The 14535-nt window shown below is 40.8% G+C and overlaps 1 protein-coding gene and 1 long non-coding RNA gene across 2 annotated transcripts in view; one reads left to right on the top strand and one right to left on the bottom strand.

Moving 5' to 3' along the window:
• The window catches only part of LOC142046567 (uncharacterized), a 1033250-nt gene that overhangs the window by 718426 nt on the left and 300289 nt on the right, over positions 1–14535 (bottom strand). The window lies entirely within an intron of this gene.
• Positions 1–14535, top strand: part of MDN1 (midasin AAA ATPase 1) — a 217883-nt gene that overhangs the window by 147146 nt on the left and 56202 nt on the right. The window contains exons 64-73 of the mRNA XM_075063473.1: positions 248–521; positions 1437–1672; positions 2435–2530; positions 2796–2890; positions 3406–3530; positions 7391–7540; positions 7806–7915; positions 8352–8425; positions 8655–8850; positions 11529–11683. Coding sequence (XP_074919574.1) covers positions 248–521; positions 1437–1672; positions 2435–2530; positions 2796–2890; positions 3406–3530; positions 7391–7540; positions 7806–7915; positions 8352–8425; positions 8655–8850; positions 11529–11683 — 1511 coding nt within the window. The remainder of the gene's footprint in view (positions 1–247; positions 522–1436; positions 1673–2434; positions 2531–2795; positions 2891–3405; positions 3531–7390; positions 7541–7805; positions 7916–8351; positions 8426–8654; positions 8851–11528; positions 11684–14535) is intronic.

The following is a 14535-nucleotide window of genomic DNA, read 5'->3' as shown; positions in this document are numbered from 1 at the left end:
CGGGCAGCAGGAGTACTGGGGTCAACCGGAGAGCGCTCTTCCATCAATTTAGCGGGACTTGACTAGACCTGCTGCCCCTGTGAAGACATGCCTATTGTTATGGTCACCTGTCTCTTTTTTCAGATTGGACAGTAAACCTTGCTACCTGTGCCTAGCACAGGGGGCCTTTGGTCACTAGTACAATACAAATAATAAATGTAGCATACAGGCAGGGTAAAGTTAACTATTATTTTAATATGACTTACAGGACTTTGAAGATATCACAGCTCAGGCAAGTCTAGAGGAAAAAATGGAAAATGAAGATGACTCAGAGGATTTAGTAGCCACTGAAATAACTCTCTTATCCCAGAATTCAATGCAAACAGTGATGATGATTCATCAGCAGTTGTGCCTAAAATTCGCACGGTCCCTGTGGTATCAACAGAGCCTGCCCGCACATCAAGCTAAACATTATTTCAGTGCATTTCTTTCCAGCTATCAGACTGGTGCTTTTCTAGTGGCACACTTCTATCCCTTGATAGGTAAGGCTGTTAGTCGTAATTCAGGCATACCGTTTTAATTCTTAAGGTTGTTGTTAATGCTTAAGCTTTACCTGCAGTTGTTCAGATTACATATATTTTGTTGTAGACCAATGTGTTTCTGGCATTGTCTAAGATACTAACTATGGCTCTGCCCTGAAAAGTGATCACTTAAAAATGACACCTTCTAATAGACCTGTTCCCTGTATGTATTCAGAATCATATCTTCTGAATTCTTTGTCAGACTTGTACAGCCTTTTTTCATTCAGCCACATGGACCCAACTAGAAAGAGTGAGCTGGATCCTAGTCCTTCTGTGATTCATCAGCTGAACTGTTGACATTCCAATCTCTTGCATCTGTGCAGCCCTGTTAAAGACAGTGGGGTTTCACAGATTTCCCTTTGGGTTTAATTGGGATTGGAAAGCCTTTAATTACCAGAGGAAGGAAGGAAGAAAACTTAGCTTGATTTTTCCTTTCCTAAACCAAGTTTGCGGGGCTAGAAATAAAGGGGAGGGAGGGATAACATGGTCTTTACTTGTAAATTGAACATGTTTGGTATGGCAATAATTATAACAACAATAATGGCTCTCCAGGATATGATCTTAATCACTTCTCAAAGTAGAACTGTTTTACTTACCTGCCACTCTGTCCATTCAACCACAAACCATTTTATGCTGTAGATCAGGCTAATTTATTGCTGTTGAGAGATCTGGTAAAACAACTGACCTGAATTTTTAAGCCTCGTCTTTCTGCATTCACACTTCATTGCTTCATACTTTAAACATTCTCATACTTGAAAAATATGCAATGTCTTAAGGTTTTGGATAATGCTCTAGTCATACAAAGAAACATGTAGGTTTCTGGTGAATGAAAAAGTGATCACAGAATGTATGAGTTCTTCCTTTTTGGCTTCTTAGGTGCTGAAATGAATGATTATCTTCTTGGCAGCCAGCTTTTAGTTGGCACTCTTCTCCACAATACACTTTTTGAGGAAGTGACTTCAGATCTCATCATACAACAAGATGGCCCATATGACTTTTACCAGCACCCTAATATTCACCAAGTTCGACAATGCCAGCCTGTACTCGATAACTTTACTAAAGAAGTAAACAGGTTACTGCAAGAATGGCCTGAACACCCTGCACTCATGCAGGTGAGAGCATTACAGTAAACTTTCAAGATAAACCAGTGTGGGTGGGGATGTCTGTGTAATGCACCCTAGCGTGTGTGTTTGTATATACACATTAGAATCTAACTATCTAGTTATTATGAAATAATTAATTTTTACAGTAAGACTATAGTGATATCCTTGTAAATTAGGATAATTTTGTAGCTTCTTAGCTACCTGTCAGCAGCGACATGATCCAGTTGCATAACATTGATAAGTTTGCCCATGTAAACACGTGCTATCTTCAATTCAAATGTAAAAGTAATATGCTGTGTTTTACAGATCCCAAAGCCTCAAAGTTCATTCTAATGACTTGTAAGACAATGTTTTTTCATTATAAGTTCATTTAAGGCTCCAGGTTTTCCAGAGTAACTTTTATTCAACAGTGAGGGTCTTCTCCTTTCTCTAATGCTTCACTTTGGTAGGATTTGATGCGACTCCCTGTGGAGCTAGTCCATTCTGTTCACTGAAGAGTGATGCAAAGTGCCATAAAGTCTAATGTTGGCTGAAGTTCTTATATTTGGCCAATATGTGATGCTTTCATGTGTTGTGTAATATTGACTTTCACTGGTCTAAATCCTAAAATGGAGAGGCCATTTTAAAATAAAAAGGTTTTCTCTTTTCCAAAGAAGGGGAGCACTGACGTTGTTTGCATGTAGATTAGCTCAAACTCAAGTGTTGCATGTGGGTTGACCAGCTACTCTGAGTTGGAAACTCCATCTGTCACTTATGTACTTCTTGTTGCAGCTATTGGTTGTGATGGACAGAATCCGTAGCTTCCCACTCTCCAGTCCTCTCTCAAAGTTCCTGAATGGCTTAGAGATTCTGCTTGCAAAGTCACAGGTAACGGGGGAAAGGAAACCATTTTAATTTCTCAAATTAATAGCTCACCTGCAGGTAAAATCGTTGGCTGTGGCAAGAGACAGTGACCTAAGTGTTGGTACTATAATAAAACCAACATAGAGCTTTTTGTGAAATCCAGTGCTGGTCACAAATACATGGGATACGAGCCTGTGTGGTAATGGAGGGGGAATGTTCCGTCATGCTTAATGCCTCTTTCTCTCGTGCGAGTTCTTGTCTTCCATAAAGAGGAATTTCTCTCTTTCAGGACTGGGAGGAGAATGCAAGTCGAGCTTTGTCTTTGCGGAGACATCTTGATTTGGTCACTCAGTTGATTATCCAGTGGCGTAGACTGGAGTTAAAGTAAGAATTGTCAGTTCCCTACTGTTCATCATTTCTTTCTTGAGTGTCATGCACCATTGTCTCCATATCTTAAGTTCTTAGTTTTAATGCAGTATCTTCAGAAGCACACGTCACCCTGAATGTGGATCATGTTTTCCTATTGTCTGCCACCATGCTAGTCAGGGTTGTTGCCTTTAGTGCCACATTGCTGTCAGTTGGGGGTTGTTTGGTGTTTGTTTGCTCAGCCATTCTGGGGGACAGGGCGGTCAAAAAATATTTTCAGCCCTGACTGGCAAAATACCTAAGCCCTGATGCCAGTGGTGGCATGTGTGGTGGTTCTTCAAGTGGTAGTGACAAAGTTGTGAACTTAAGTGGTTAGTTTTGCCTGTTATGTAATCTCTTTCTTACACGCTCAGTTTTCTGCTTGAAAATAATCCTTATTTTGACAGAAATAAGGAATAACAAATGTTCACCCTACTTTAGAGTCTTCAGTATATAAATAATTACCTTGGTTTCTCTCCCTCACCTGTTTCCAGCTGCTGGTCGGTTAGTCTGGACAATACTATGAAGCGGCACACAGAAAAATCCACAAAGCACTGGTTCTCAATCCATCAGATGATTGAAAAGTACATGCAAGAGCAAACTGAGGGGAGCACAGGAGGTAACTATTATCCTACAAAGAATGTATAATACAGCTCCATCAATTAAGGGTGCACAGTTAGGCACTTAGACAGAAAATACCACACAACCTTAATTCCTGCCCCTTTAGTGAATGTGCTATAATAATGTACATGTTCACATACTATTATTCAAAAACAATGTGTATTGCATATTTATTTCTGCCACTTAAGTACACATCTCATAGGAACGTGTACTCTCTCTAGTACAGGCACCTTCCCAGTTCTGCTGCTCTAAAATGCCTGTGATAAATGACCAGTTAGAAATAGAACTTCAGCAATTATGTATCACACTAAGTGGTATTTTTAAGCTGGGGGGTCTGCGGGAGGGAGTCTTTCTCTGCAGCCACAGAAGGCACGTTGAGCTCATAACCTGTGTTCTCTTCTATACACCATACAAAGTGCCCGCTGGCTCTGCACACTTTACAGTTATTTTGTCACATAGCATGCACAGCAACTGTCCTCAGATGTCTACTTTACAGGCTTAGTGTAAAACAGCTGCACATGCTCAGCATGCAATTTTCTAGAGCTGCAAAAGCAGAAGTAACTTCCTCTGCAGCAGGGAAGGATTCCCCTCCTTAAAGAGGGATATTTTCATGCTGAATTTACCATTCAAGCTCAGCTATATTGATTCTAGGACTGTTCAAAACAAGCCCTTGATTTTTTTTTAAATAAGAAAAGTGGTTTTGCTTCTCCCTACCACCACCTCGCATGCGCTCCCGATACTGGTTCCATTAAGCCACGATCCTTAGCACTTTCAAATTTGTCTGGGACCTGCCTCTGCTATGATGCCCACAAGGAACTGAACAACTGATGATCTCTAGATTGTGAGGTAGTCTGGGATGGTTGAGAATTATTTTATTCATAGAGATTGAAAATAAAAAATGATTTGGAACCATCAAGTTGTGCATGTACCTGGCCTCTGCAATCATATGATCTTCTTATTACCACTCATCTTCCTCTTTCCCTTCTATTGTTGTGGCTTGTTTCAAATTAGAATGCAAGTTTTTTTCAGGACAGCGAATATCTCTCCCTGGGTTCATACAGAAACCAGGGCTGTCAAGCGATTTAGAAGATTAATCACGATTAGTTGCATTGTTAAACAATAATAGAGTACTATTTATTTAAATATTGTTGGCTGTTTTCTACATTTTGAAATATATTAATTTCAATTATAACACTAAATATAAAGTGTACAGTGCTCACTTTGTTTATTTTTTATTACAAATATTTGCACTGTAAAAAAACCAAAAGAAATAGTATTTTTAATTTCACCAGTACAAATACTATAGTGCTGTCATAGTATAATTCCTCGATTTGAACCTTAGAGTTCAAATATGAGGTACTAGCATGAAGTCCTCTAAGCTTAATCTCCAGCTTAGATCTGATAGGCTGCCACCAGGTCAGGAATTGATAGGGCCTGACCCCCCTTTCCTCTCTCTGGTGTCCCCAACCCTTCCCTGGGGGGACCCCCAGATTCCAAATCCCTTGGAGTCTAAAAGCAGGAGAGATAACCCCTTCCCCCCTCCTTCCCAGGCTTGCCTCTTGGTCTAGCCTGCGAGTACCAAGAAACCTGTTTCTCTGCTTCCCAAGAGATAAGCGTTCTATTCCCTCAGGACAATTGAGATGCAAAATACCAACAGCTTGGCTTTGCCTTTCCCCGTTCCTGCCTTCCCGTGAGGGAGACAGATACCTGATACAGAGGTTTCAATTTCTCTGCCTTACTAGAAAAAGAAACTTCCACAAGTTTTGAAAAAGAAAGCTTTATATAGAAAAAGAGAAAATACAGAATAATAACTTGCATAAAAATTAATACAGGCTCCTACTTAAGAAAATATGAACAACCCAGTCTGATTTAAAAAATAGCCAATTTAAATAGACCAGCAATCACACACAGTAAGTACAAAGCAAAGCATATCATAGCCGATTTTACTTTGTTTCCGTTTTGTACTCACTGCCTTTTAGTAGAATGAGAAGAAGATTGGAATTAGCAAGATAGCTTGTCCCTCACAGCCGAGGAAGCAACAAAGACCCAGCAATCCACGTCTGTAAATACAACACAAAGCTCCTCATAGCCGAATTACTTTGTTTCCCTTTGTACTCACAGACTTTTAGTAGAATATTTGAGATAAGATGGAGTTAGAAGAAAACTTGTTTACCCATAGCCGAGAAAACAACAAAGACCCCGAGTATACAAATTCCCGCCCCTGACTTTAAACAATCCAGTTCTCTGATTGGTCCTCTGGTCAGGTGTTTGGTTACCCTTTCCAGGTAAAAGAAACTTAACCCTTACCTTACCTATCTACTTATGACAAGTGCAGTCTCTTTATAATCAAAGTTGAAGTTATAAGTGTAGAATTATGTTAAAAAAACAAAACTGCATTCAGAAATAAAATAATGTAAAATTTTAGAGTCTGCAAGTCCACTCAGTCCTACTTCTTGTTCAGCCAGTCGCTCAGGCAAACAAGTTTGTTTACATTTACAGAAAATAATGCTGCCCGCTTCTTATTTACGATCTCACCTGAAAGTGAGGACATGCATTCGCATGGCACTGTTGTAGTCGGTGTCGCAACGTATTTATGTGCTGGATGTACTAAAGATTCATATGTCCTTTCATGCTTCAACCACCATTCCATGGGGCATGTGTCCATGCTGATGATGGGTTCTGCTCAATAACAATCCAAAGCAGTATAGACCAATGCATGTTCATTTGCATCATCTGAGTTAGATGCCACCAGCAGAAGGTTGATTTTCTCTTTTGGTGTTTCGGGTTCTGTAGTTTCTGCATTGGATTGCTGCTCTTTTAAGACTTCTGAAGCATGCTCCACAAGCATTGTCCCTCTCAGATTTTGAAAGGCGCTTCAGATTCTTAAACCTTGGGTTGAGTGCTGTAGCTATCTTTAGAAATCTCATATTGGTACCTTCTTTGTTTTGTCAAATCTGCAGTGAAAGTGTTCTTAAAATGAACATGTGCTGGATCATCATCCTCGACTGCTATAGCATGAAATATATGCAGAATGCGGGTAAAACAGAGCAGGGGACATAAAATTCTCTCCCAAGGAGTTCAGTCACAAATGTAATTAATGCATATTCTTTTAACGAGTGTCATCAGCGTGGAAACATGTCCTCTGGAATGGTGCTGAAGCACGAAGGGGCATACAAATGGTTAGAATATGTGGCACATGAATACCTTGTAATATCGGCTACAAAAATGTCATGCAACTGCCTGTTCTCACTTTCTGGTGACATTGTAAATAAGAGGACAGCATATCTCCCATAAATGTAAACAAACTTGTTTGTCTTAGCAATTGGCTGAACAAGAAATAGGACTGAGTGGACTTGTAGGCTCTAAAGTTTTACATTGTTTTGTTTTTGAGTGCAGCTCAAAAAATCTAAATTTGTAAATTGCTCTTTCATGACAGATTATACTACAGTACTTATGTGAGGTTAATTGAAAAATACTATTTATTATTTTTACAGTGCAAATATTTATAATAAAAATAATATACACTTTGGTTTCAATTGCAACACAGAATACAATATATATGAAAATGTAGAAGAACATCCAAAATATTTAATACATTTCAATTGGTATACAATTGTTTAAAAGTGCAATTAAAACTTCAATTAATCGAGATTAATTTTTTTTAATCTTGATTACTGTTTTTGAGTTAATCATGTGAGTTAACTGTGATTAATCAACAGCTCTAACAGAAGCTAACCTGAGGGAGCCAGATCCTGATTTGGATTCTCTCACAATACGGATTATAGCAGCCAAATGAAAATGTTCAGTTGGATTTTTTTTTTTTTTCTTCCTTAAAATCCCACCCTGATGAAATCGCAGAAACCAATGAGCAGCTGAGCTTAACAATGCTGGTCCACACACTGCAAGCTTTTATTGAAGGATCTACCTTGGGGGAATTTCATACACGACTTCACACACTGTTGGTTTTCCACTGTCATGTCCTGCTAATACCTCAAGTAGAAGGAAAGGGTAAGTACTTTTTTATCATTTGTAAATGGGGCTATAACTTGTTCTTTAGAGCAATAAACTGTCCATGATTCCAGACACTGGAAACTGATTACAAGAGTCCACAGGTGCAACATACAACCCACTTACTGTAGTGCCTACTGCCCTGCTTTTCATAGTGTTTCTATCAGTATTGCTGGGTTTCATGAATCCAAAGAGATGGATGTTGATATTGAAGAAAATGCTGTCTTTGAAAGAAGCTTGTTGTTACAGCTCTGTTCTCTTCCAGACGTGCTGTGCAGCATTCTTTGGAACCTGTATAATTATTACAAGCAGTTTTCAGAATGTGTACAGGCCAGGATCACTGAACTTCGTCAGCCTATAGAAAAAGAACTTAAGGTAAGAATAGAAGCTTTCCTCAGACAATGTGCTGAATTGTCCGAAGGAACAGTGAAGCAGGTGTCATTGTTTGAACTGTACTGAATAGTTCTTCTGGTTACTGAAATTTCTATGGAAGCCTTCCTCACACTTCACCTTGTGAAAATTAGCTGAGTGGGAGGGTTGGTTGTAGTTTTTGTCTGGAGTTAGTCAGTTCCACTTAACCAGAGAGATTACAGCAGAGTGATGAGGCCCATATGGATCTAACCTCCTTGTCTGTGCAACACTTCCAGCACAAATGTGTACACTAGCAGAAGGTGAATATGAATGCCTTGCTATATGAGGTGCCAGCGCATCTTAACACATCCTTTTTTTTTTTTTTGTGATTGCAGTATTTGCATTTAAAAGCATTGTGTTTTTAAGGAATATTTCATTAGCAGTTTATCTTCTATTACAGGAGTTTGTGAAAATTTCTAAGTGGAATGATGTCAGCTTCTGGGCTATAAAACAGTCTGTGGAGAAGACACACAGGTAACATGGAAATTTTGGAAGAAAGAGACCATTTTGGGATCCAGTGTGATAGACTGTATATGCACATACTGTAGTTCTAACTTCCTACTGGTTGGATTCTGTGCTGCACTGAGCTTGTTATATCACTGGGGTTTCATTTGTACCATAGAACCATATCTGCTCTCAGAAGATAAGAAAACTTCAAGAAAAGAACGTTTGATAATCTTGTGGGTTTTTTTTTGTTGATTAGGACCCTCTTTAAATTCATGAAGAAGTTTGAATCTGTTCTGAAGGAGCCCTGTCAACCTGCCCTGGTTGAAAGTGATAAAGAAGAAGCGCTAGACTGCTTGGAGAGGCAGGAAGAGTCTGAGAACCAAGAGACTAAAGTTCAAAGGTTGAACAGCATACTAAGAAAAACTTTGTCTGCTAGAACAGACACTGCCCAGGTATGTGCACTACTTATTCTAATTACAAGCAGGATATGTTCTGCATTCTGATTTGAAGGTTGATTTTGTTTTTATTTGACTTTCTGCACAAGTCAGTGCCAAAAGCCTCTTCTTTGAGTGTTGTCAAAGTTTTTTAAAGTATGTCTTTTGTCTTTCAGTTGTGATTTGTGTGATAAAATGTGGGTCAAGAGGGAGGGAATGCAATGAATATGCTTGGCGTCAGTATTGCACAGTAAGCTTTGCCATGCGGAGTAATCTGTATTCCAGTTAAGATGTGAGGGGTAGCCGTGTTAATCTGGATCTGTAAAAGCAGCAAAGAATCCTGTGGCACCTTATAGACTAACAGACGTTTTGGAGCATGAGCTTTCATGGGTGAATACCCACTTCGTCAGATGCGTGTCACATGCATCTGACGAAGTGGGTATTCACCCATGAAAACTCATGCTCCAAAACATCTGTTAGTCTATAAGGTGCCACAGGATTCTTTGCTGCTTTTACAGTTAAGATCTTTTAGTGGATGTGTACATTGTCTCCAGGTACTCAGGCATTGGCTGTGGTGGTCTTTTACCTACCTAGTCAATACAATAACAGTGAAAGGGAAGACGGTTTATTTTGCCTTTCTATCTGAAAAGGACTATGGTATTAGGTGAGGAAGAGGATTTCTGATTCAAATACGTTGATAACTCTTAGCCCTCCTGGATTCAGCTCTAAATTCTATTAGCACGTAATCAAGCCAAGAAGGGAAGTTATCCTGTTTACATTCTGAAACAGATTCATGTTCCCATTGAAGTATTAGTGTATTAAGGGTTAATAAACTTATATAATAAATAAATACATACAATTAATAAATAAAATCTAACTGAAATTCCTGAGAATATTAGCTTGGATGAAATTGGCTCAGATATTTCCATCTGGCAGTTGCCTGCATTCTGTTCGATTTCTTCACACTGAGAAAGTGTTTGATTGTTTTTCTTCTTCTTTCTCTGTCCTTGCATTGTTACTTCAGTATGGCAATCTGAGAGGGGAACTGATACAATTCTAACGTGGTCACTTTTACGTTATTGTATTCCTTGCAATAGAAGCATATACTGTTGCTGATTATCAACTGTTAGCTCGTTTTACGAGTTTAATGATGCAGATAATTCTGTCTTGGAGAGAATGAAACAACCACAGCAAGCGATAAACAAGTTGAGAAAGCCCTGAGGAATAACTGTTAACCAGCCCAGGGGATAACTCCGGACACTCTGTGGTTTATAATTATGCTACTTTGCAGTTAACTATTAGCCTCCATCTGAATATCTTTAAAGCTGTTTGCAGATACCAATTAAACCTCTCAGACTTTCAGAGTGGGGGTAATAAATAGAGTTATCCTTGACTTGTGGATTGGGAAACTGAGATTTATATAGCAACTTACCCCAGTGTTGGTGTGGACAAAATGTGGCTTAATCAAAATACTGAGTTCAGTTATGCAAGACTTTTGAATTTTATGCTGATTAGATATAAAATGTTTTGGGTTTCAGCTGTATGTGGAGCTTTAGTAATGGTTTACAGCAAGTTGCTATGATTAAGGCTAAGATTTTGTCATAGATATTTTTAGTAAAAATCACAGATGAGGGGGCAGCAGGGGGCCATGGCCCTCCCAGTTTTGAAAGTGGATGGGTGTGGCCACCTTCCCCCTCCCCCTGAGGCCCTACTCCCCATCCAGGCTGGAATCTGGAGCCTAGTCCAGGTAAGAGAAGCCCAGGAAGCATGGACAGCTGTGGGGAGCCACATGCTCCACCTGCCCATGGTGGGAGAGCCCAAGAGCAGCCTCTGTCCTGTGTCCTGGTCCCCCTTCCTGGGCAGGTGGAGGGTCTGCGGCTCCTCACAGCTGCTTGGGCGGCTCTTACCATGACCCAGCTGTTTGGCCCCTGCGGCCCTTCCCCCGCCCAAGCCGGAGTCAGGTCAGGTTAAGAGCTGCATGAGCAGCTGTGGGGAGGTGTGGACCCTGTACCTGCCCTGGGCTGAGGACACGGGGGGCGGGGATACGGGCCAGGGGCTGCTCTCGGGCCCCTCATCCAGGGCACATGGAGGGGCCCAGGCTCCTCAGCCCAGCTCTCGCTTGGGTGGGGCCTTGGAGGGGAAGGGGTGGGGCTACGGAGGGGGTGAGCCTAGTGACCCCCTTACACTTTTAGGAAGAATCCATTGCTCCTGGAACCCTGGGGAAGGAGAGGGAGTCCAGCACCCACCCACCCACAGCTTCGGGATCCCTTCAGCACCCACAGTGGCTGGGAGCTGCGAGGGCCCACCACCTGCTGTGATGGCTCAGAGCTCCAGGATCAGTGGCTCAAAATTGGGGTCCCCCCTGCGACAACTGAGAGTTCTAGAGCCAGCGGCTTGGAGCTCTGGGTCTCCAGCCTCCTGCGGTGGCTGAAAGCTTCAAGTTTCCCCACTGTCCACAATGGCTCGGAGCTCTGGGATCCCCACCGCCTATGGTGGCTGGGAGCTGAGGGGTCCCCATCATCCGCAGGGCTTAGAGCTCCAGGCCCCCGCTGGCTGACAGCTCCAGCCCAACCACCCTGGGGCTGAAGTGGAAAATGTTATGGAAGTCACAGACTCTGTGACATAATCTTAGCCTTAGCTATGATCCATGTGGAGCTGTATGTTGGTATGGATGCTGATTTCTTCCATTTTCACAGACTGTGCTCTCAGAAAAATGCTGTGGTGGAGTTATGTTTGATACAGAATCTCTTCAGTGTCGTTTGCCCAAGCTCACGAAGCGAATGAAGATGTTGTGTGCAACTCTTATGAAGAAGAACTCATTTCTAGACCGGGTGGAGAGTCTTGAGCAGTTCACAGGGGAGTATTGGAAACACATGACTGCATGACCAAAAAAATCTAAGAGCGTTTTCTTAAAAGTGATCCGAGTAACTATAGGCCTGTTAGTTTGACGTCTGTAGTATGTAAGGTCTTGGAAAAAATTTTGAAGGAGAAAGTAGTTAAGGACACTGAGGTCAATGGTAATTGGGACAAATTACAACAGGGTTTTACTAGAGGTAGATCGTGCCAAACCAACCTGATCGCTTCTTCGAGCAGGCGGACGCGATCATTACGACCAAAGGAAATGCGCTACACATCGCTCAATTTACCTCTGATTTCAGTAAGCATTGACATGGTTCGCATGGAAGGAGTTAGTTAAAGCTGGAAAAGATGGGGATTGTCAAAGTTAGACTCAGGACTCACAGTTTGTCAGACACTCGTTTTATTAGCACAGCGCTTTACCTCAATAGTTTGTGTCTTGTATGGGTGTAATGTATCTTATTTATACAGATGAAAGGAAGAAGTTTAGACTAAGATTGACGAAAGAAACAACAGACAGGAAAAATCACCTGTGACACAGCCATGCATATTTTACGTTCTTACTGATTGGTATAGATCTAAGCGGGGGAATACTTTCTCCAATTGCCCAAAACCGCGTGCAATAACTGTGTTCCTAGACACCTAGGACTGCAACATTCACACAAATTATTCCTTAAGAGGTGCAGACAACTTTTTCTTAATCCATTCTTATCTTTCTTACAATATAAATTAAACTTCCTACTTGCACACATTCCTCCCTTTGGTCAAGCTTATGCCTCTCGAACCAAAATTGACTGGCTTCTATCTCAAATCTAATTCGTCTCTTTATCTTTTTATCTGGTGATACCTTCTAAAATTATCTTATATTAGCACTTTCGTTGGGGCAGCTATTGTGGTGACATGATGCTTTACCACCACTTTTCTGGACGCAAACAAGGAAATAACATATTCAACAAAATTATCTCAGATTAAAACCAGAATAGTAGGGGCTTTCTTGAGAACAAATACTGACCACAGAATTCTGAAACCCAGGTACCTTAGCCACTCTTATAAGATTGGCTCCTTATGAGAGACACGATATGCGATTTGTTTTCAAGTACTAGCCCATTTACTTGCCTTACTTGGTATGCCGTCAGCGCTTTGAGTAAACAATATCTGTATTTTAATAAGCCACAGCGTCCTCTCTTGGCCGCCACGCCACTAAGGTCTACACGGCGTCGAGGGCCCACTCTCAGGCTATGCCCTGTATTCCTTCTGGCACACGGGCTTCTTACTCTTCATCTGGTATACTTATTTGCCATTCATCTGAACTCCCGCGCTTGTTAACCCCTTAGTATCCTCTCTTGCCTGGATGTTTACTGCCCCAACGTGGTACCCCCAAGGAACTGTCAATAGCCTTTTTCGCAGGCTGAATAGTTAACTCGCTTTCAACTCTGGTCGATCGAACAGAACCCACGGCTCTTTCAGCCTGAGCCGGGGAATGAGTGGAACCGTCACCACAGCAACACCCCACGTCTTGAGAGTGGGCTGGGATGTGGCTGCAAACCCAGCATTTAGAAATATTAAGGGTCTGAGCTATCCACACTTGCTGCTGGATAAAAGAATTGTTATTGTGGACTTCCCAGACCTTAAGACACCAGCGGCTGAGGAACAGGCACCACCTGAGGCGCATATTGGAGGCAGGGCCCTTCTGGTTTTGACAACCTTAACTGAGGGAACTGCAGTCACAGTTTTATGTTCAGCAGGCGCTAGGCTTACTAGTGCTTTTTTTTGGGCCTTACTTTATGTAGTTGTTTGCTTCTGGCAACCCTTACGAGAGCGTAGATTGTAAGGTATTGCAGGCTGTTTCTTTACGGGTTTTTTTGGAGTTAAAATTGACTTTGCGTGGTCCTGAGGTGATGGTTGCTTCACTGGGGGTGGTACATTTTTACACTGTGAAGCATGCATCCACTTTTAGATGCCAGACTGTTTAACAGCCGTTCCTTGACTCTGGCTATAACAATGGCCTTTACACCTTATTTTTTTCTGATGCATACATTTTTTATTTACACAAATAGATTAAGAATACAAACAGTAGTATTTTATATTGAACAAAAAACATTGCAAATTAAACCTTGCTAAGTTTTACAATTAATAACTAAGATAATTTACATTGAGACCCAGGCCTTTAATGTTTCTTTAATTTACTTAACATAGACACAATAGAGAATTTTGTCTTTTACTAACTAAATCTTAAAACAAAGAGTTAAGAGAGGGCCCAATTTGTAATGCATATGGGAAAACAGAATTTTATAGTCCCAGAGGGTTATTTTTTTTTGCTGTTTAAAAAAGGTGGTTAGCAGGATGAAATTAAATCATACATTAATTTTTATGGGACATTATAAAATCCTGCTCCTACATATCCCCCTTTTGACACTAAGATGATTAATCGCCAGTGTCACTTTTTATTTAGTCCACGTAATAGAAAATACTGGGAGGTGATTTGGGCCTGTGGCTCTAGCTTTGCATACATTTGTTTTATTTACCAGCACATTTTAAACAATTAAATTAAACACATACAATTTAAAACCAAAAACTATTAGGGGTAGTAACATTAGTATGACAGTAGTTGTGGGAGACCATTCAGAAAATATGTTATACCAATGATAAGCTGTTATGGTTTTTTGCAGTGGCAATTTTTAACATGTCCCCATTTGTGTGTATAATATGAATGGTCCAATTTTGTTTTTTTTTTTAGGAAGTATGTTATCTTTTTACCTTTTAACAGATGGTTGGTAACTGTTTGCCATTTAATGCCAAGATTGATAGAGAACTCAGCTAAATCAGTGCTTACAGTAAGCTGAGACT

This window comes from Chelonoidis abingdonii, chromosome 3 (assembly GCF_003597395.2).
Source record: "Chelonoidis abingdonii isolate Lonesome George chromosome 3, CheloAbing_2.0, whole genome shotgun sequence".
NCBI classification, from domain to species: Eukaryota; Metazoa; Chordata; order Testudines; family Testudinidae; genus Chelonoidis; species Chelonoidis abingdonii.
The sequence above is the reverse complement of the archived record's forward strand: the minus strand, read 5'-3'. Positions and strand labels throughout refer to the sequence as shown.